Below are 17,468 nucleotides of genomic sequence, written 5' to 3' on the forward strand. Positions count from 1 at the left end.
AGTTAGGACTTCCTGATGGGACACTGACAGTGTTTGCTGATATAGCTGAGTTAAACCTATATCAATATTTACAGTAATGACATCCAACACAGGGATGATATAGATGGGTAAAGCAGATGAGGTAACTCGATACATTTGATTATTTCCCCCCAAAATGTACTATCCGCAGAGTTTATTTCCACGTGGGTATTGGTCCATTATTTCAATGTCTGCAGCAGAGTGTTTACGTTCCAGTGAGGACAGGCAGAAACGAGCCCTAAAGTAGAGTGTGTGCTCCAATAACATCCAGCAACCCTGGCGTCTTGAGTGGCCACAGCAAATGTCAGAGCTGCTCACGCACTGGGAAGATTGGTGTGAGGCTAAGTATAGCAGGAATAGCCATAAATTAGCAGAGAGCATTGACTCCCCTCTGTGACAATGGAGGCATTTTCTGCCCGGGTTGGATAGCAATCCTGATTCAGGTCAAAGTAAGAGCCTCTTAAAAGCCATAATTGCTGAGCAGTAAATGGGTAACTTATGAACAACAGCCGAGCTACAATTTCCTGTAATGTAGGGATTGTTTCTTTACAGGATGCATTTAGGTTATGTGCAAACAAAATGTGCTCATTGTCTGTGGGCACAAGTTTGAATCTTTGGTCAGGTGTTCCCTCTCCCTAAACATTGCAATTGATAGGCATGAGGAAAACACAGTCACTGTTCTTTGAATATAGAATTAGAGGTGTGTAGCACCTTCTTTGAGCGTATTTTTTAAAACAAGCGTGTAGTGATTGTGTGTCGTTCCAGGTTTGCAGTGCTTCATGGGAGACTAGAGGGTGCGATGCCTTTATGAGCTCTGCTGTGTCTAACTCGCTCGCCTTACATGTCCAGACCACACTAGACTGTTCTGGAATAGTCTGTGGCTTTGGCCGTGTGTATTTTGTGCAAAGTGATCACAGCAGAGTGGAGAATGCATGCCAGGGATGCCGTAGTCCTTATTCAAGCTGACGGAGGACCCTGGGCCACTCATTCAGTGCTTACTGGCATTGGTGACTGTGTGACGTAGGTCTGGGGCAGGCAGCCACGTTGAATGTCCCGTAAATCACTGGCTGAGATATCACGGTGCCACTCTGGGCAGGCATAGCCAATGGCACAGAGGCCTCCCTGGGGTACTGTTAGCAGCACATCCAGTCACACACTCTCTAATGGTGTGCTCTAGTGTACAGATGTTCTTTTAGTGTGCCACCGGCGCAGGACTTTTACTTGAGGAATCAGAGGGGTCTTTTTTTGGGGGGGAACAAACCTGAAACAGATTTGAGAGTTGGTTCTAAAAGAAAAACAAAAAAAAAACGTTTTAGTGAACTGTGCCTCTTCTTCTTCCTCCTCCACTGTCTCCTTCCCTGTGGTCCTCCAAACAGACAGACGTCGAGTTGGGTCCAAGTGTCATTATGAGATGTCGTCTCTCAGCGCCTCCTTCGTGCAAATCAGGTTTGATGACATCCACTTCCACGAGAACTGCGGCGGCGGCAGCTTCGGGAGCGTGTACCGAGCCAGGTGGATCTCTCAGGACAAAGAGGTGGCGGTGAAAAAGCTACTCAAGATCGAAAATGAGGTAGGAGTCGTAATTGCCGAGGCTTTTCATATACTTTTTAATTGTCGGTGTAGCAATCATTGTAATTGCTCCCGTTTAGTGGGTTGTGGTGACGTTTGGGACCCATCAGTCATAGTCATTATGCTCCTCCTCGCCTTGTGCACAGAATTGGCACATACTGTATGCTTTAAAGAAAGATTATTGCCAAATGAGAGATCATATTAAGACCAATTAAAGCAAGTGTTTCTTAGTCTGGAGATTTCGTGTAAGTGATGGCCTCATTGTCTTAAGACAAAAAAAACACATCTGATATGCCTATTCATGCATATTCTATTTGATCTCCAGGCCTATGGCGGGGTGTGAATAACTTTGAGCCTTTACTTTAAGAAAGAGTTCACTGATAGCCATTGATCTTCAGCGGCTTAACATAATGCATAGCCAAGCCAATTCAGTTTGAACGGAAAATACAACACAGTCCCGTTTTGCAACAACGTTTGCCACGCCGTTATGCCGTCTGTATCTTTTGCTTTCCGTCTTTTTTTGTTCAGGCTGAAATCCTCAGTGTGCTCAGCCATCGCAACATCATTCAGTTCTATGGGGCGATCCTTGAAGCACCCAACTATGGAATCGTCACCGGTAAGTCCATGCAACCCTTATCGGGTTAGTTTGTCATCCAATAGTAACCACAGCTATTATCTCCACAGCAGCTTCAGACCACGTTTACATCCGTCGCGTTAATGGAAAACCAGGAATCACCATCTGTTCATGCTTGTTTCACAGCTATTTTGTTTGCTTAGAACTGAATGGTGCTGTGGTCTATATTAACAGTATTAGTAGATTACTTTAGGGTTCAGTAAGATAACATGCTGCTGGCTTTTTGTTCATGTTGAATGTTTCTGAAGTTCATACCATGTGACAGTCCTCTCCCTGCTCATGCTCAGAATATCTTATCCCACGGCAGTCATTGGCAGACTGAACGCTCCCATGATTAGGATGTTAGCTATGAACTTCTCTCAGCCAGTGAGTGGTGAATAACACTGCTGTTGATAGGAATATAGGACAGTGCTCACTGCTTACTGCTCACTGCTCACTGCTTACTGTTCACTGCTCACTGCTCACTGTTCACTGCTCACTGCTCACTGCTCACTGCTCACTGCTCACTGCTCACTGTTCACTGCTCACTGTTCACTGCTCACTGCTCACTGCTCACTGCTCACTGCTCACTGCTTACTGTTCACTGCTCACTGCTCACTCTAGATATTTATTTACTATTGACTTGAATTTTCTACCTTCTTTTACTACTTGGAGTTTACCTACTCCATTTCCTCCCTAATCTCTTCCTTAGGGGGTTTTAAGCATGCTCTACACTCTCATGTTATGGTACTTTCTGGTATGCTTCAGACTTGATTCTATCTTTGTTCCCTATAACTCCTTGTTTGGGCAAGCTTAAGTCTTTGTCCTTTTGCTTGTGATCTCCTCTCACGTTCTGGCTTAACAGTGACCTAAGTAATCGGGTCATTTTGGAAGTGTTCGACCTTTTAGAATGATTTAGACAAATGACATTTAACTATGACATGTAATTCCTTCCCATTCTACCCACCCACACTCACACGCTTACTCTGCCGGCTCCTGCTCTACTTTCATAGATCATGGAAGGCTGTTGTATGGAAACGTCCTGTCCTAGTTGGGAAAAACCTAAATCCCATTGCATAAATGTTGGGTGCTACTTCGTGGATTGAGGAATTGGAAAATACCCTCATATCTTTGCAATCGGGAGACGTTGCTAGATGGAAAAAGATGCCCCTTTGATGTTTCTGCTTGCTTCCCTCGTGTTTATGTCTTAAAATACAGTCTTATATTAGCCCTGTACTGTTATAGTCGGTTTCAAGGCAGTAATGTTGAAATCTTTCACAGAGTTCTCAGACTTGACATTTCCTTCCTCCGGCCAGTGTTGTGTGAGTGCGAGAGAAGGGGCTGGCTGGTTGTCAAGGAGCTGCTGTCTATATTTATCAAAGCAGAATCTAATTAGCAAGAGATAAAGGAAAAAATTTTAATGACCATTCTGACCATGCCATATCCACATTCATCAGCTCTGTTATAAATGTCCCCTGTCTGCTCATATATCAGGGACTGTTGTCTCAGCAATCTAACAAACATTATAAACTGGGTGGTTTGAGCCCTGAATTCGAATTGACTGAAGGTCTTGGTATATCAGACCGTATACCACGGGTATGACAAAACATTTGTTTTTCCTGCTCTAATTATGTTGGTAACCAGTTTGTAATAGCAATAAGGTGGTTTGTGGTGTATGGCTGCTTTGCGTCGTGCCTAACAACAGCCCCTTAGCCTTGGTATATTGGCCCCATATACCACACCCCCTTCCTGGGCCTTATTGCTTAAATATCTATCAGGTGAAGACATTTGTCTCTTCAGCTGACCTGCGTGGCAGAGAGTTTGTCAATAACTACCTAAATTTACTAGAGAAAAGCTATCTTTTTAATGTCATAGCAGGTTATATCATTCCTTTCAGTTAACTCATGCTTCAATACTCACTTTGAGAGGCTAAACTGTGACTGATCGAAAACGTTGTATGATGAAAGCAGTTCAGGGAGATGCATTATCTATGGAGATTTGCCCGTCTTGTAAAAAAAGTACAAAGTACAGAGCCAAATGACAAAAAGTGAGCCTATCTAAGAGATATTATATTGAGATGGCTCAGTATTTGTTTTCCAGTAGACGGACCTAATCATGCAATACCATTACAATTAACCACTTTCACAGAACTGTTTTTTGTAGTTACAGCCTTCATCGGTCATTACCATTTAGAAGGAAAAAAATCCGTAGGAAGCCTTGGTGTTCGCTTCTAAAACACACACTGTAAATGACTAGTTCAATAACCGACATCTTTCCTGGATTTATAATAGGGCATAACATGGTCAGGTCAATTAATATTATTAATGACAAGTACAGTGCCCTGCGAAAGTATTCGGCCCCCTTGAACTTTGCAACCTTTTGCCACATTTCAGGCTTCAAACAAAGATATAAAACTGTATTTTTTTGTGAAGAATCAACAACAAGTGGGACACAATCATGAAGTGGAACAACATTTATTGGATATTTTAAACTTTTTCTTAACAAATCAAAAACTGAAAAATTGGGCGGGCAAAATTATTCAGCCCCTTTACTTTCAGTGCAGCAAACTCTCTCCAGAAGTTCAGTGAGGATCTCTGAATGATCCAATGTTGACCTAAATGACTAATGATGATAAATACAATCCACCTGTGTGTAATCAAGTCTTCATATAAATGCACCTGCACTGTGATAGTCTCAGAGGTCCGTTAAAAGCGCAGAGAGCATCATGAAGAACAAGGAACACACCAGGCAGGTCCGAGATACTGTTGTGAAGAAGTTTAAAGCCGGATTTGGATACAAAAGATTTCCCAAGCTTTAAACATCCCAAGGAGCACTGTGCAAGCGATAATATTGAAATGGAAGGAGTATCAGACCACTGCAAATCTACCAAGACCTGGCCGTCCCTCTAAACTTTCAGCTCATACAAGGAGAAGACTGATCAGAGATGCAGCCAAGAGGCCCATGATCACTCTGGGTGAACTGCAGAGATCTACAGCTGAGGTGGGAGACTCTGTCCATAGGACAACAATCAGTCATATATTGCACAAATCTGGCCTTTATGGAAGAGTGGCAAGAAAACCATTTCTTAAAGATATCCATAAAAAGTGTTGTTTAAAGTTTGCCACAAGCCACTTGGGAGACACACCAAACATGTGGAAGAAGGTGCTCTGGTCAGATGAAACCAAAATTGAACTTTTTGGCAACAATGCAAAACGTTATGTTTGCCGTAAAAGCAACACAGCTCATCACCCTGAACACATCATCCCCACTGTCAAACATGGTGGTGGCAGCATCATGGTTTGGGCCTGCTTTTCTTCAGCAGGGACGGGGAAGATGGTTAAGATTGATGGGAAGATGGATGGAGCCAAATACAGGACTATTCTGGAAGAAAACCTGATGGAGTCTGCAAAAGACCTGAGACTGGGACGGAGATTTGTCTTCCAATAAGACAATGATCCAAAACATAAAGAAAAATCTACAATGGAATGGTTCAAAAATAAACATATCCAGGTGTTAGAATGGCCAAGTCAAAGTCCAGACCTGAATCCAATCGAGAATCTGTGGAAAGAACTGAAAACTGCTGTTCACAAATGCTCTCCATCCAACCTCACTGAGCTCGAGCTGTTTTGCAAGGAGGAATGGGAAAAAATTTCAGTCTCTCGATGTGCAAAACTGATAGAGACATACCCCAAGCGACTTACAGCTGTAATCGCAGCAAAAGGTGGCGCTCAATTTTTCTGTTTTTGATTTGTTAAAAAAGTTTGAAATATCCAATAAATGTCATTCCACTTCATGATTGTGTCCCACTTGTTGTTGATTCTTCACAAAAAAATACAGTTTTATATCTTTATGTTTGAAGCCTGAAATGTGGCAAAAGTTCAAGGGGGCCGAATACTTTCGCAAGGCACTGTATAGGCCTGGTTCCTTCCCTCAAGGTTGATTATTTTTTTGCACTATTTTATGAGGTGACGCAGACGTTTGAACATCCGACTCCCACCAGTCTAGCTGGTATCAGATAATATCAGTTTCAGCCATCTGTCTTTGCCAGGCCACTTTATAGTTCATGGAGCGACTGGAACGCCGTGTGTCTGTCTCTCTGTCTCCCCGGTACTGAAGTGTCTCAGTGATTTAACAATGTTTATTGGCAGGCTTTCTTTTTTTTTTAGATGGAGGTGTTGCATTGAGTAGCAAAGCATTCAAGTCCACATAATGCGTCTATTGTTCATGTGTTTGCCTTCACTACTGGTCTGGGGAAACTATTGCATTTGAGTAATACGATTGGCCTGATCCTTCTTGAACATTATATCAACTTTGTTTTACAGGGATGTTCTTAACAGTGCCATGTACCTGTCTGTAATCATTTACGGTATATGGGGACTTTGTGTGGCCGTAGACCTTGGCTTCATTTGGATATGGCGAGTTACAGCTGGAATCACAATGACAGGAGAACTGTGCACAAGAGCGTAGGCCGCAGGTGTTTGAAGTGTGAGTGAGGTTGATAGATTAGTCCCCCTTTTCGGCAGACGAGTGTCCAAAGTGTGACCGGGATTTTAGAATTTCATAATTAATCAACATGATTTATTTTCAATGCTTTTTGTTATATTTTAGTCTTCTGTGATGTATGTAAAGTGTAATATTGGGATGCAAACTGAAAATGGAATACACTTTAAGTCTATATCTGACATGGTACAGGGGTCTTCTTGTTTTTAAGCCCATAGCCATGTGTGTGAAGTGTATACTTTTGTTTCAAAGTAGATTTGTTTAAGACTACCAAGAATCACTCTGTGTGACCCTGATTTAGCCCGCCACAGTTGAATGTTAAAGAGTATGTGGTGAAGGAACAGAGGAACAGAGACACACAGGGTGCTAAGCTGAGTCAGTAGCGCTTCCTCAATGCATTGTGATGAATGAGCTCATCTCTTCTGACAGGTCAATGACAGAACAGAGGACAGGACTGTAAACCGGACTGCAACTGTTCTCTTAACTACTGTATAAAACCAAATGGTCTATTCACAAATAGAGGACATATTGTCTCACATATTTTTATTAACTCATGATTTCTGAACGAGATACGGTTGAAATGATACAGATATATTTGATATTGCACACTCTTAGAAAAAAAGGTGCTATCTAGAACCTTGAAGGATTATTTGGCTGTCCCCATAGGATAACCCTTTGAAGAACCCTTTTTGGTTGGAGGTAGAACCCTTTTGGTTTCAAGTAGAACTCTTTCGGGTTCCACCCTTTCTACAGAGGGTTCTACATGTAACCCAACATGGTTCTACCTGGAACCAAACAGGGTTCTCCTATGGGGACACCTGAAGAACCATTTTGGAACCCTTTTCTCTAAGGGTGCAGTGCAATGTAAGTGTATATTTGGGAGTCTTAGGACTGTATGTGTTTCCCACAGAATATGCCGGTGGAGGGTCCCTGTATGACTATCTGTCCAGTGCAGAGAGTGAGGAGATGGACCTGGGGCAGGTTATGACTTGGGCCATGGAGATTGCTAAAGGTACAGTCACAATTCATTGTAGGATCTACTTTAAACCAGGCAATGCTACATGTTGTTTAGGAATTTTTGCTTAGCCATTTGACTTAACTAAACCACCCACTGAGATTCCACATTTGTTTTAGCTCATTACCAACTTAACAATAGAATATAATTCAGATTTGTCCGCTATGGTCTATTCCAACTCATTGTTATTCTAGGCATATTTGTTATAGAATTCGGGTCTCACTGAGAACAAGTGAAGTCAAAACATATAGGCCTAAATTTGATTAATCTATGTCCTTAGTTTGCATAATAAATTAGCATTGAGAGGGAGGCATGGAGGAGAGCACAGACGAACACAGCCTTGTTTACCTCTGCTGGTTGCACATTGACCTCAGTCAGATGAAATGTGCTTTATTTCTCCATTAGGCATGCACTATTTACACTCAGAGGCCCCGGTCAAGGTTATCCACAGGGATCTGAAGTCCAGGAATGGTAAGGTTTCAGATCCATCTGCATGATCTCTGTGTCTGTTTCAGTCTGTACAAAAGATATCTGGTCAAACTGATTATGTCTTTAGCCAGAGGCAAATATTACATAAGCTGAATTAGAAGAAAACTAAAAATACACATTCTCCTGTTTTCTATTGCAGTGGTTGTGACGGCAGACAAAGTTCTTAAGGTACATTTGTTTGCACATGCAAGTGATCTGACATTTGCATACTGGCTTCACCCAAAACGGTTTAATCCCCAACCCTTGCTAAATCCCGGAACCACCTGTTTCCCCCCCTATGTAGATCTGTGATTTTGGGGCATCCCGGTTCCACTCCCACACCACACACATGTCCCTGGTAGGCACGTTCCCCTGGATGGCCCCGGAAGTCATCCAGAGCCTGCCCGTGTCTGAGACCTGTGACACGTACTCCTACGGTGTGGTAAGTGACCAACACATAGGACACACACTGACCAGCTGTTGGATACTCTGTACAATAGTTGTGTAACCTTTATTTAACTAAGCAAGTCAGTTAAGAACAAATTCTTATTTACGATGACGGCCTACCCCGGCCAAACCCGGATGACGCTGGGCCAATTGTGTGCCGCCCAATGGGACTCCCAATCATGGCCAGATATGATACACCCTGGATTCGAACCAGGGACTAGTGTCGCCTCTTGCACCGAGATGCAGTGCCTTAGACGGCTACACCACTCGGGAGTCCATAGTTACTTAGACCGGGCTATTTTTATTCTCAAAATGATGCTGCAAGACAATCTGCATGTGATGTCCATATGTATCAACTTATAGGTGGAATTTTATTTACAATAGTATACTGTAATTTAACGACAGAAACCATCAGAGGAGATTTAGGGACTGAACCAGCTTGGGAAAGAAATAGCTCTAATGTCACTGTTGCAACTTCATGGTCGAGAGAGTAAACTGTCAATCAAACAGTACCTAGCACTTGAAGGAACAGACTTTACAGAGATGACATTTTCATGCCTGCATTACATCCACTTGAAAAGTAGACGTGAGTGGCATTATTGACCTTTGTAGAAGTACTAACAGCGATTCCATATGTTTTCTGCCTCATTCTTGTCATCATCAGAAAATGTAATCTGTCACCCCTGAGTAGAGAGAGAGTATGAAGCCTTGGTATATGTTAGTGTGTGTGTGGGTGTTGGTGTGTGTTTGTGTGTGTGCTACTGCGCATGGCTGTGCGCGCGTGTGTGTACAGAAAGTATTCATATCCCTTGACTCATAATTATTTTCTCTACCATCTACACACAATACCCCATAATGACAAAGTGACGGCATGTTTTTAGAAATGTTGGCACGTGAAATACAGAAATATCTATTTCACACCTCTGAGTCAACACTTTGTAGAAGCACATTTGGCGGCGATTACAGCTGAGCTGAGTCTTTTGGGGTAAGTATCTTAAGAGATTTGCACACCTGGATGGGACAATATTTGCCCATTATTCTTTTGAAAATTCTTCAGGTTCTGTCAAGTTGATTGTGAATCATTGCTAGACAGCCATTTTCAAGTCTTGCCATAGATTTTCAAGACGATTTAAGTCAAAACTGTAACTAGGCCGCTCAAGACCAATCAATGTCATCTTGATAAGCAACTCCAGTTTAGAGTTTGCTGAAAGGTGAATTCGTGTCCCAGTGTCTGGTAGAAAGCAGACTGAACCAGATTTTCCTCTAGGATTTTGCCTGTTCTTTTAGCTGTATTCCGTTTCTTTTTATCACAACAAAACTCAGTAGTCCTTGCCGGTGACAAGCATACCCATAACATGATGCGGGCACCACTATGCTTGAGAATATGGAAAGTGGTACTCAGTGATATAGTGTAGACATTGCTAATGTTGTAAATTACTATTGTTGTATTGGATTTACCCCAAACATAACACTTAGTGTTCAGGACAAATGTTTATTTCTTTGCCTCATTTTAAGGGGATTGTTGCAAACAGGATGCATGTTTTGGAATATTTTTTATTCTGTACAGGCTTCCTTCTTTTCACTCTGTCATTTAGGTCAGTATTGTGGAGTAACTACAATGTTGTTGATCCATCCTCAGTTCTCTCATATCACAACCATTAGATTCTGTAACTGTCTTAATATCACCATTGGCCTCATAGTGCAATCCATGAACAGTGTCATTCCTCTCCGGCAACTGAGTTCGGAAGGACGCCTGTAACTTTGTAGTGACTGAGTGTACTGATACACCATCCAAAGCCTAATGAATAATTTCACCTCAAAGGGATATTCAGCGTCTGATATCGGTGCCTTTCTTTGTGAGGCATTGAAAAACCTCCCTGGTCTTAGTGGTGGAATCTGTGCTTGAAATTCACTACTCGATTAAGTGACCTTACAGATAGATGTATGTGTGGGGTACAGAGATGATGTAGTCATTAAAAAATAATGTTAAACCCTTTTATTAAACATGGAATGAGTCCATGAACTTATTATAAGATTTGTTAAGCACATTTTTACCCCTGAGCTTATTTAGGCTTGCCACACAACAAAGGGGTTGAATACTTAGTGTCTCAAGATATTTCAGTTTTACATTTTTTATTAATTTCTAAAATTCCAAACAAAAATCCAGTTTGATATTATGGGGTGTTGTGTGTAGATCAGTGACACAGAATCTGAATTTAATACATTCTAAATTCAGGCTGTAACACAGCGAAATGTGGAAAAAGTAAAGGGGTGTGAATAAATCAAATCAAATGTATTTATATAGCACTTCTTACATCAGCTGATATATCAAAGTGCTGTACAGAAACCCAGCCTAAAACCCCAAACAGCAAGCAATGCAGGTGTAGAAACACGGTGGCTAGGAAAATCAATAGTGGTCCTAAAACAGAATCTTGGGGAACCCCGAAATTTACAGTTGATTTGCCAGAGGACAAACCATTCACAGAGACAAATTGATAGCTGTCCGACAGATAAGATCTAAACCAAGCCAGAACTTGTCCGTGTAGACCAATTTGGGTTTCCAATCTCTCCAAAAGACTGTGGTGATCGATGGTTTCAAAAGCAGCACTAAGGTCTAGGAGCACGAGGACAGATGCAGAGCCTCGGTCTGACGCCATTAAAAGGTCATTTACCACCTTCACAAGTGCAGTCTCAGTGCTATGATGGGGTCTAAAACCAGACTGAAGCATTTCGTATACATCGTTTGTCTTCAGGAAGGCAGTGAGTTGCTGCGCAACAGATTTTTCAAATATTTTAGAGAGGAATGGAAGATTCGATATAGGCCGATAGTTTTTTATATTTTCTGGGTCCAGGTTTGGCTTTTTCAAGAGAGGCTTTATTACTGCCACTTTTAGTGAGTTTGGTACACATCCGGTGGATAGAGAGCCATTTATTATGATCAACATAGGAGGGCCAAGCACAGGAAGCAGCTCTTTCAGTAGTTTAGTTGGAATAGGGTCCAGTATGCAGCTTGAAGGTTTAGAGGCCATGATTATTTTCATCATTGTGTCAAGAGATAAAGTACTAAAACACTTGAGCGTCTCCTTTCATCCTAAGTCCTGACAGAGTTGTGCAGACTCAGGACAACTGAGCTTTGGAGGAATACGCAGATTTAAAGAGGAGTCCGTAATTTGCTTTCTAATGATCATGATCTTTTCCTCAAAGAAGTTCATGAATTTATTACTGCTGAAGTGAAAGCCATCCTCTCTTGGGGATTGCTGCTTTTTAGTTAGCTTTGAGACAGTATCAAAAATAAATTTCGGATTGTTCTTATTTTCCTCAATTAAGTTGGAAAAATAGGATGATCGAGCAGCAGTGAGGGCTCTTCGATACTGCATGGTACTGTCTTTCCAGCTTGTCGGAAGACTTCCAGTTTGGTATGGCGCCATTTCCGTTCCAATTTTCTGGAAGCTTGCTTCAGAGCTCGGGTGTTTTCTGTATACCAGGGAGCTAGTTTCTTATGACAAATGTTTTTAGTTTTTAGGGGTGCAACTGCATCTAGAGTATTGCGCAAGGTTAAATTGAGTTCCTCAGTTAGGTGATTGTTGTCCTCTGACGTCCTTGGGTAGGCAGAGGGAGTCTGGAAGGGCATCAAGGAATCTTTGGGTTGTCTGAGAATTTATAGCACGACTTTTGATGCTCCTTGGTTGGGGTCTGAGCAGATTATTTGTTGTGATTGCAAATGTAATAAAATGGTGGTCTGATAGTCCAGGGTTATGAGGAAAAACATTAAGATACACAAAAAAACTAGGTCCAGAGTATGACTGTGGCAGTGAGTAGGTCCAGAGACATGTTGGACAAAACCGAGTCGATGATGGCTCCGAAAGCCTTTTGGAGTGGGTCTGTGGACTTTTACATGTGAATATTAAAGTCACCAAAAATTTGAATATTATCTGCTATGACTACAAGGTCCGATAGGAATTCAGGGAACTCAGTGAGGAACGCTGTATATGGCCCAGGAGGCCTGTAAACAGTAGCTATAAAAAGTGATTGAGTAGGCTGCATAGATTTCATGACTTGAAGCTAAAAAGACGAAAACGTCTGGTTTTTTTTGTAAATTGAAATTTGCTATCGTAAATGTTAGCAACACCTCTGCCTTTGTGGGATGCACGGGGGATATGGTCATTAGTGTAACCAGGAGGTGAGGCCTCATTTAACACGGTAAATTCATCAGGCTTAAGCCATGTTTCAGTCAGGCCAATCACATCAAGGTTATGATTAGTGATTAGTTAGTTGACTATAACTGCCTTTGAAGTGAGGGATCTAACATTAAGTAGCCCTATTTTGAGATGTGAGGTATCACAATCTCTTTCAATAATGGCAGGAATGGAGGAGGTCTTTATTCTAGTGAGATTGCTAAGGTTTTGCCCAACCTAGGTCGAGGCACAGACACGGTCTCAATGGGGATAGCTGAGCTGACTACACTAACTGTTCTAGTGGCAGACTCCACTAAGCTGGCAGGCTGGCTAACAGCCTGCTGCCTGCCCTGCACCCTATTTCATTGTGGAGCTAGGGGAGGTTGAGCCCTGTCTATGTTGGTAGATAAGTTGAAAGCAACCCTCCGGCTAGGATGGAGTCCATCACTCCTCAACAGGCCAGGCTTGGTCCTGTTTGTGGGTGAGTCCCAGAAAGAGGGCCAATTATCTACAAATTCTATATTTTGGGAGGGACAGAAAACAGTTTTCAACCAGCGATTGAGTTTTGAGACTCTGCTGTAGAGCTCATCACTCCCCAGAATACTTTCTGAAGGCACTGTATCTGCCAGCTTGTGTATATGACTGCTTGGCCACATTCCTGCGTGGTGACGGAGAAGGTGTGAAGTGTGGAGTGACAGAGCATATGAGGCGCGTTCTGTGTCACCCAGCCAGCCAAGGGCTTGACTCCTGAGTGTCATAAACAGTCAGTGTACAAACAGAGCCGGACCTGGGTTCAGGCCAGGAAAGCGTCTGGGTCAACACTCTGTTCTATCACAATCACCTGGCTTTCACTTACACGAGGGTTTACTTACATAGTGAACGATGATATTTACTCGTCTTATAAATGATGTGTATAATAAAATGAGTCGTGTGTATCAATTAGCATTTTCAAACAAGCACTCCATTTCATATCATGCAAGGTTTCCGTTCTCCTAATATGGTATCTGATATGTAAAGTCTGTATTGTGTCTCAGTTCAGTGGAAGACCCTGAGCAGACCATGCAGTCTGTGGGCTAGATGCGTTACGCTCATTGACTGACCACGACGTCTCTCCCTGTGTCAGGTTCTGTGGGAGATGCTCACCCGGGAGATTCCCTTTAAAGGCCTGGAGGGATTACAAGTCGCCTGGCTGGTGGTGGAGAAGAGTGAGGTAATGTACAGCTACGCTTGTTTTGACCCTTTTACTCGTTATGCAGTTAGGAACAGCTGCTGCTTCCTTTATCTATGCTAATAGATTTTGTGAAGAGACACATACCTGGCAGTGTTTCGTAATGAGCTAGTGCATCTGTACAGGAATCATGTCAGTCATCACAAACCAGCATAGCTAGTAGGGAGATCGTCATATGGGCCGGAGCCAATTGATCCCAATCGTGCACTGTCCGCATTCACAGTCTCCAGTCACATGAGTCATCAGTGTATTTGACTGGCCTCCTGACATGAATACTCTACCAATATCCCGACCTCAGAACTGAAAGCTGAAACTACTGCAATCCTTTCAGGGAAATGGGAACAGTGAGTGTGTGTGTGACTGATCCTGTCTGTCTGTTCCAGAGATTAACCATTCCCAGTAGCTGCCCAACTAGTTTCGCTGAGCTGATGAGGAAGTGCTGGGTGACTGAGCCAAAGGTACGACATCCTCACACACACACCAACATCCTCACACACACACCAACATCCTCACACACACACCAACATCCTCACACACACACACCGACATCCTCACACACACACACCGACATCCTCACACACACACCGACATCCTCACACACACACCGACATCCTCACACACACACCGACATCCTCACACACACACCGACATCCTCACACACACACCAACATCCGCACACACACACCGACATCCTCACACACACACTGACATCCTCACACACACACCAACATCCTCACACACACACCAACATCCTCACACACACACCGACATCCTCACACACACACCAACATCCTCACACACACACCAACATCCTCACACACACACCGACATCCTCACACACACAGATCCTTTTAAATGACACACACTACCGTTCAAAGGTTTGGGGTCACTTAGAAATGTCCTTGTTTTTTAAAGAATAGCAAATTTTTTGTCCATTAAAATAACATCAAATTGATCAGAAATACAGTGTAGACATTGTTAATGTTGTAAATGACTATTGTAGCTGGAAACGGCAGATTTTATATGGAATATCTACATAGGTGTACAGAGGCCCATTATCAACACCCATCACTCCTGTGTTCCAATGGCACGTTATGTTAGGTAATCCAAGTTCATCATTTTAAAAGGCTAATTGATCATTAGAAAACCCTTTTGCAATTATGTTAGCACAGCTGAAAAACTGTTGTTCTGATTAAAGAAGCAATAAAACTGGCCTTCTTTAGACGAGTTGAGTATCTGGAACATCAGCATTTGTTGGTTCGATTACAGGCTCAAAATGTCCAGAAACAAAGAACTTTCTTCTGAAACTCGTCAGTCTATTCTTATTCTGAGAAATGAAGGCTATTCCATGCGAGAAATTGCTAAGAAACTGAAGATCTCGTACAACGCTGTGTACTACTCCCTTCACAGAACAGCGAAAACTGGCTCTAACCAGAATAGAAAGAGGAGTGGGAGGCCCCAGTGCACTACTGAGCAAGAGGACAAGTACATTACAGTGTCTACTTTTAAGAAACAAACAAAGAAACCTCACAAATCTTCAACTGGCAACTTCAATAAATAGTACCTGCAAAAGACCAGTCTCAACGTCAACAACGAAGAGGCTGTTCTTTTGCCCATCTTAATCTTTTATTTTTATTGGCCAGTCTGAGATATGGCTTTTTCTTTGCAACTCTGCCTAGAAGGCCAGCATCCTGGAGTCGCCTCTTCACTGTTGACGTTGAGACTGGTGCTTTGCGGGTACTTTTCTTTTAAAATTATAAACATGGATTAGCTAACACAACGTGCCATTGGAACACAGGAGTGATGGTTGCTGATAATGGGCCTCTGTACGCTGTCATGACGTTGGCCTCTTTGGGTATCCTCCTCTCCCTGCCTCCCCCTTGCCTCCTTCAACTAGGTTGCTGTGGTCAGAAAGACGTCGTAAATTCCTGAGGATCTCCTCATGGACACACAGTATAGAGAGAGTAGATTTTCTTGGAGAACAAAGGAATTCCTTCCACCTCACAGAACTTGAGGTACAAACCAATTTCAAGTTCCGGAGAAAGTATAAAAGATCGGTGAAGAATCCAGCTACGAACTGGTCCGTTTGTCACAACTTGGGGAAGCTCATGGGAGACGGTGTGGCCATATTACCATAACGCTGTTTATATAATAGCATCAGATATGAGGTTTACATCTAATTGTTGAATGAGTGAGTATGATATTGTTTGTATAATTGTGTAATATGATTTTGGACTGTTTAATGAAGAAAAATACAATTTCCTTTTGATTTGAACTAAATCAGAGGACCGCCCCTGAGCCCAGTTATGGTCAGACATCCTCGGACAGCCCTTTTCGGCCCTTCCGAATAAAACCCCCACTCGGGTTTTCGATCAGCAGACCGAGCTTACCTCAATTACGAGATGGCTAACGGTTGCAGACAATGTTTTTCTCCATTAGGGGAGACAAAGGTTGTAGACGATTGCTGAATATTTTAACCATACCACGTGGTTAAACTCTTAGACTATCGATACCGACAGAATAAGAACAAGTCTTTGATATTAATTACTAGTCTGCAGCTAGGTATTCGGTATCATTGAACGCGAAGAACGACAACCGCCGAAACATCCATTCTATAACGAAACGAATGAATGTCACTCTGAACTATCCCCTTTAACCACGAGAGAGAGAGAGAATTCTACTAACTTTTCACCAGCGATCAAGACGACACACTGAGCATAAATATATATATATTGATTATATTAGGAAATTATCACCTTGTAATCTGAATATTTTTCCTTGGTGCCCCGACTTCCTAGTTAATTACATGTACATGATTAATCAGTTGATCGCGTAATACTAATTACAGAGAATCTTTGATAAAAACTATGTCTTCAAATTAATGATAAAGTAAAGACACGACAATGCCTATGTAGATATTCCATTACAAATCTGCCGTTTCCAGCTAAAATAGTCCTTTACAGCATTAACAATGTCTACACTGCATTTCTGATCTATTTGATGTTATTTTAATGGACAAGAAATTTGCTTTTCTTTCAAAAACAATGACATTTCTAAGTGATCCCACATTTTTTGAATGGTAGTGTCGGTAATTCTATGCTCGCGCATTACCTACACACCCACACATATCCACTGTGCACAACAGACTCGGCACACAAGTCCGTACTACAATGGATAATACTAAACATTCATTTTATGTCACGTACGGTCAAGAGACCAGTCGAATTGTCATGAATAGATACCCTACATGTCTGCTTAGGAATACCACACTATGTTTTTGCTTTTGTTTCCATGCAGGAAAGACCAATGTTCAAACATATCCTTACAACCCTGGAGTCCATGTCCAATGACAGCAAGCTTCCTGAACAGTGCAACTCCTTCCTACACAACAAGGCTGAATGGAGGTACTGGGATCATACTGTATCAGACTGCATC

General features: G+C 42.3%; 1 protein-coding gene across 3 annotated transcripts in view; it reads left to right on the forward strand.

The window, feature by feature from the left end:
* Positions 1-17,468, forward strand: part of LOC118386047 (mitogen-activated protein kinase kinase kinase 20-like) — a 48,430-nt gene that overhangs the window by 8,157 nt on the left and 22,805 nt on the right. For all 3 annotated transcript variants that reach the window (XM_052522017.1, XM_035773424.2, XM_035773423.2), the window contains 9 exons: positions 1,395-1,588; positions 2,116-2,203; positions 7,611-7,712; positions 8,121-8,186; positions 8,344-8,372; positions 8,488-8,625; positions 13,929-14,015; positions 14,417-14,491; positions 17,331-17,437. In XM_052522017.1, the coding sequence (XP_052377977.1) occupies positions 1,395-1,588; positions 2,116-2,203; positions 7,611-7,712; positions 8,121-8,186; positions 8,344-8,372; positions 8,488-8,625; positions 13,929-14,015; positions 14,417-14,491; positions 17,331-17,437 (886 nt within the window). The remainder of the gene's footprint in view (positions 1-1,394; positions 1,589-2,115; positions 2,204-7,610; positions 7,713-8,120; positions 8,187-8,343; positions 8,373-8,487; positions 8,626-13,928; positions 14,016-14,416; positions 14,492-17,330; positions 17,438-17,468) is intronic.

Source organism: Oncorhynchus keta, chromosome 7, assembly GCF_023373465.1.
Source record: "Oncorhynchus keta strain PuntledgeMale-10-30-2019 chromosome 7, Oket_V2, whole genome shotgun sequence".
Classification (NCBI taxonomy): domain Eukaryota; kingdom Metazoa; phylum Chordata; class Actinopteri; order Salmoniformes; family Salmonidae; genus Oncorhynchus; species Oncorhynchus keta.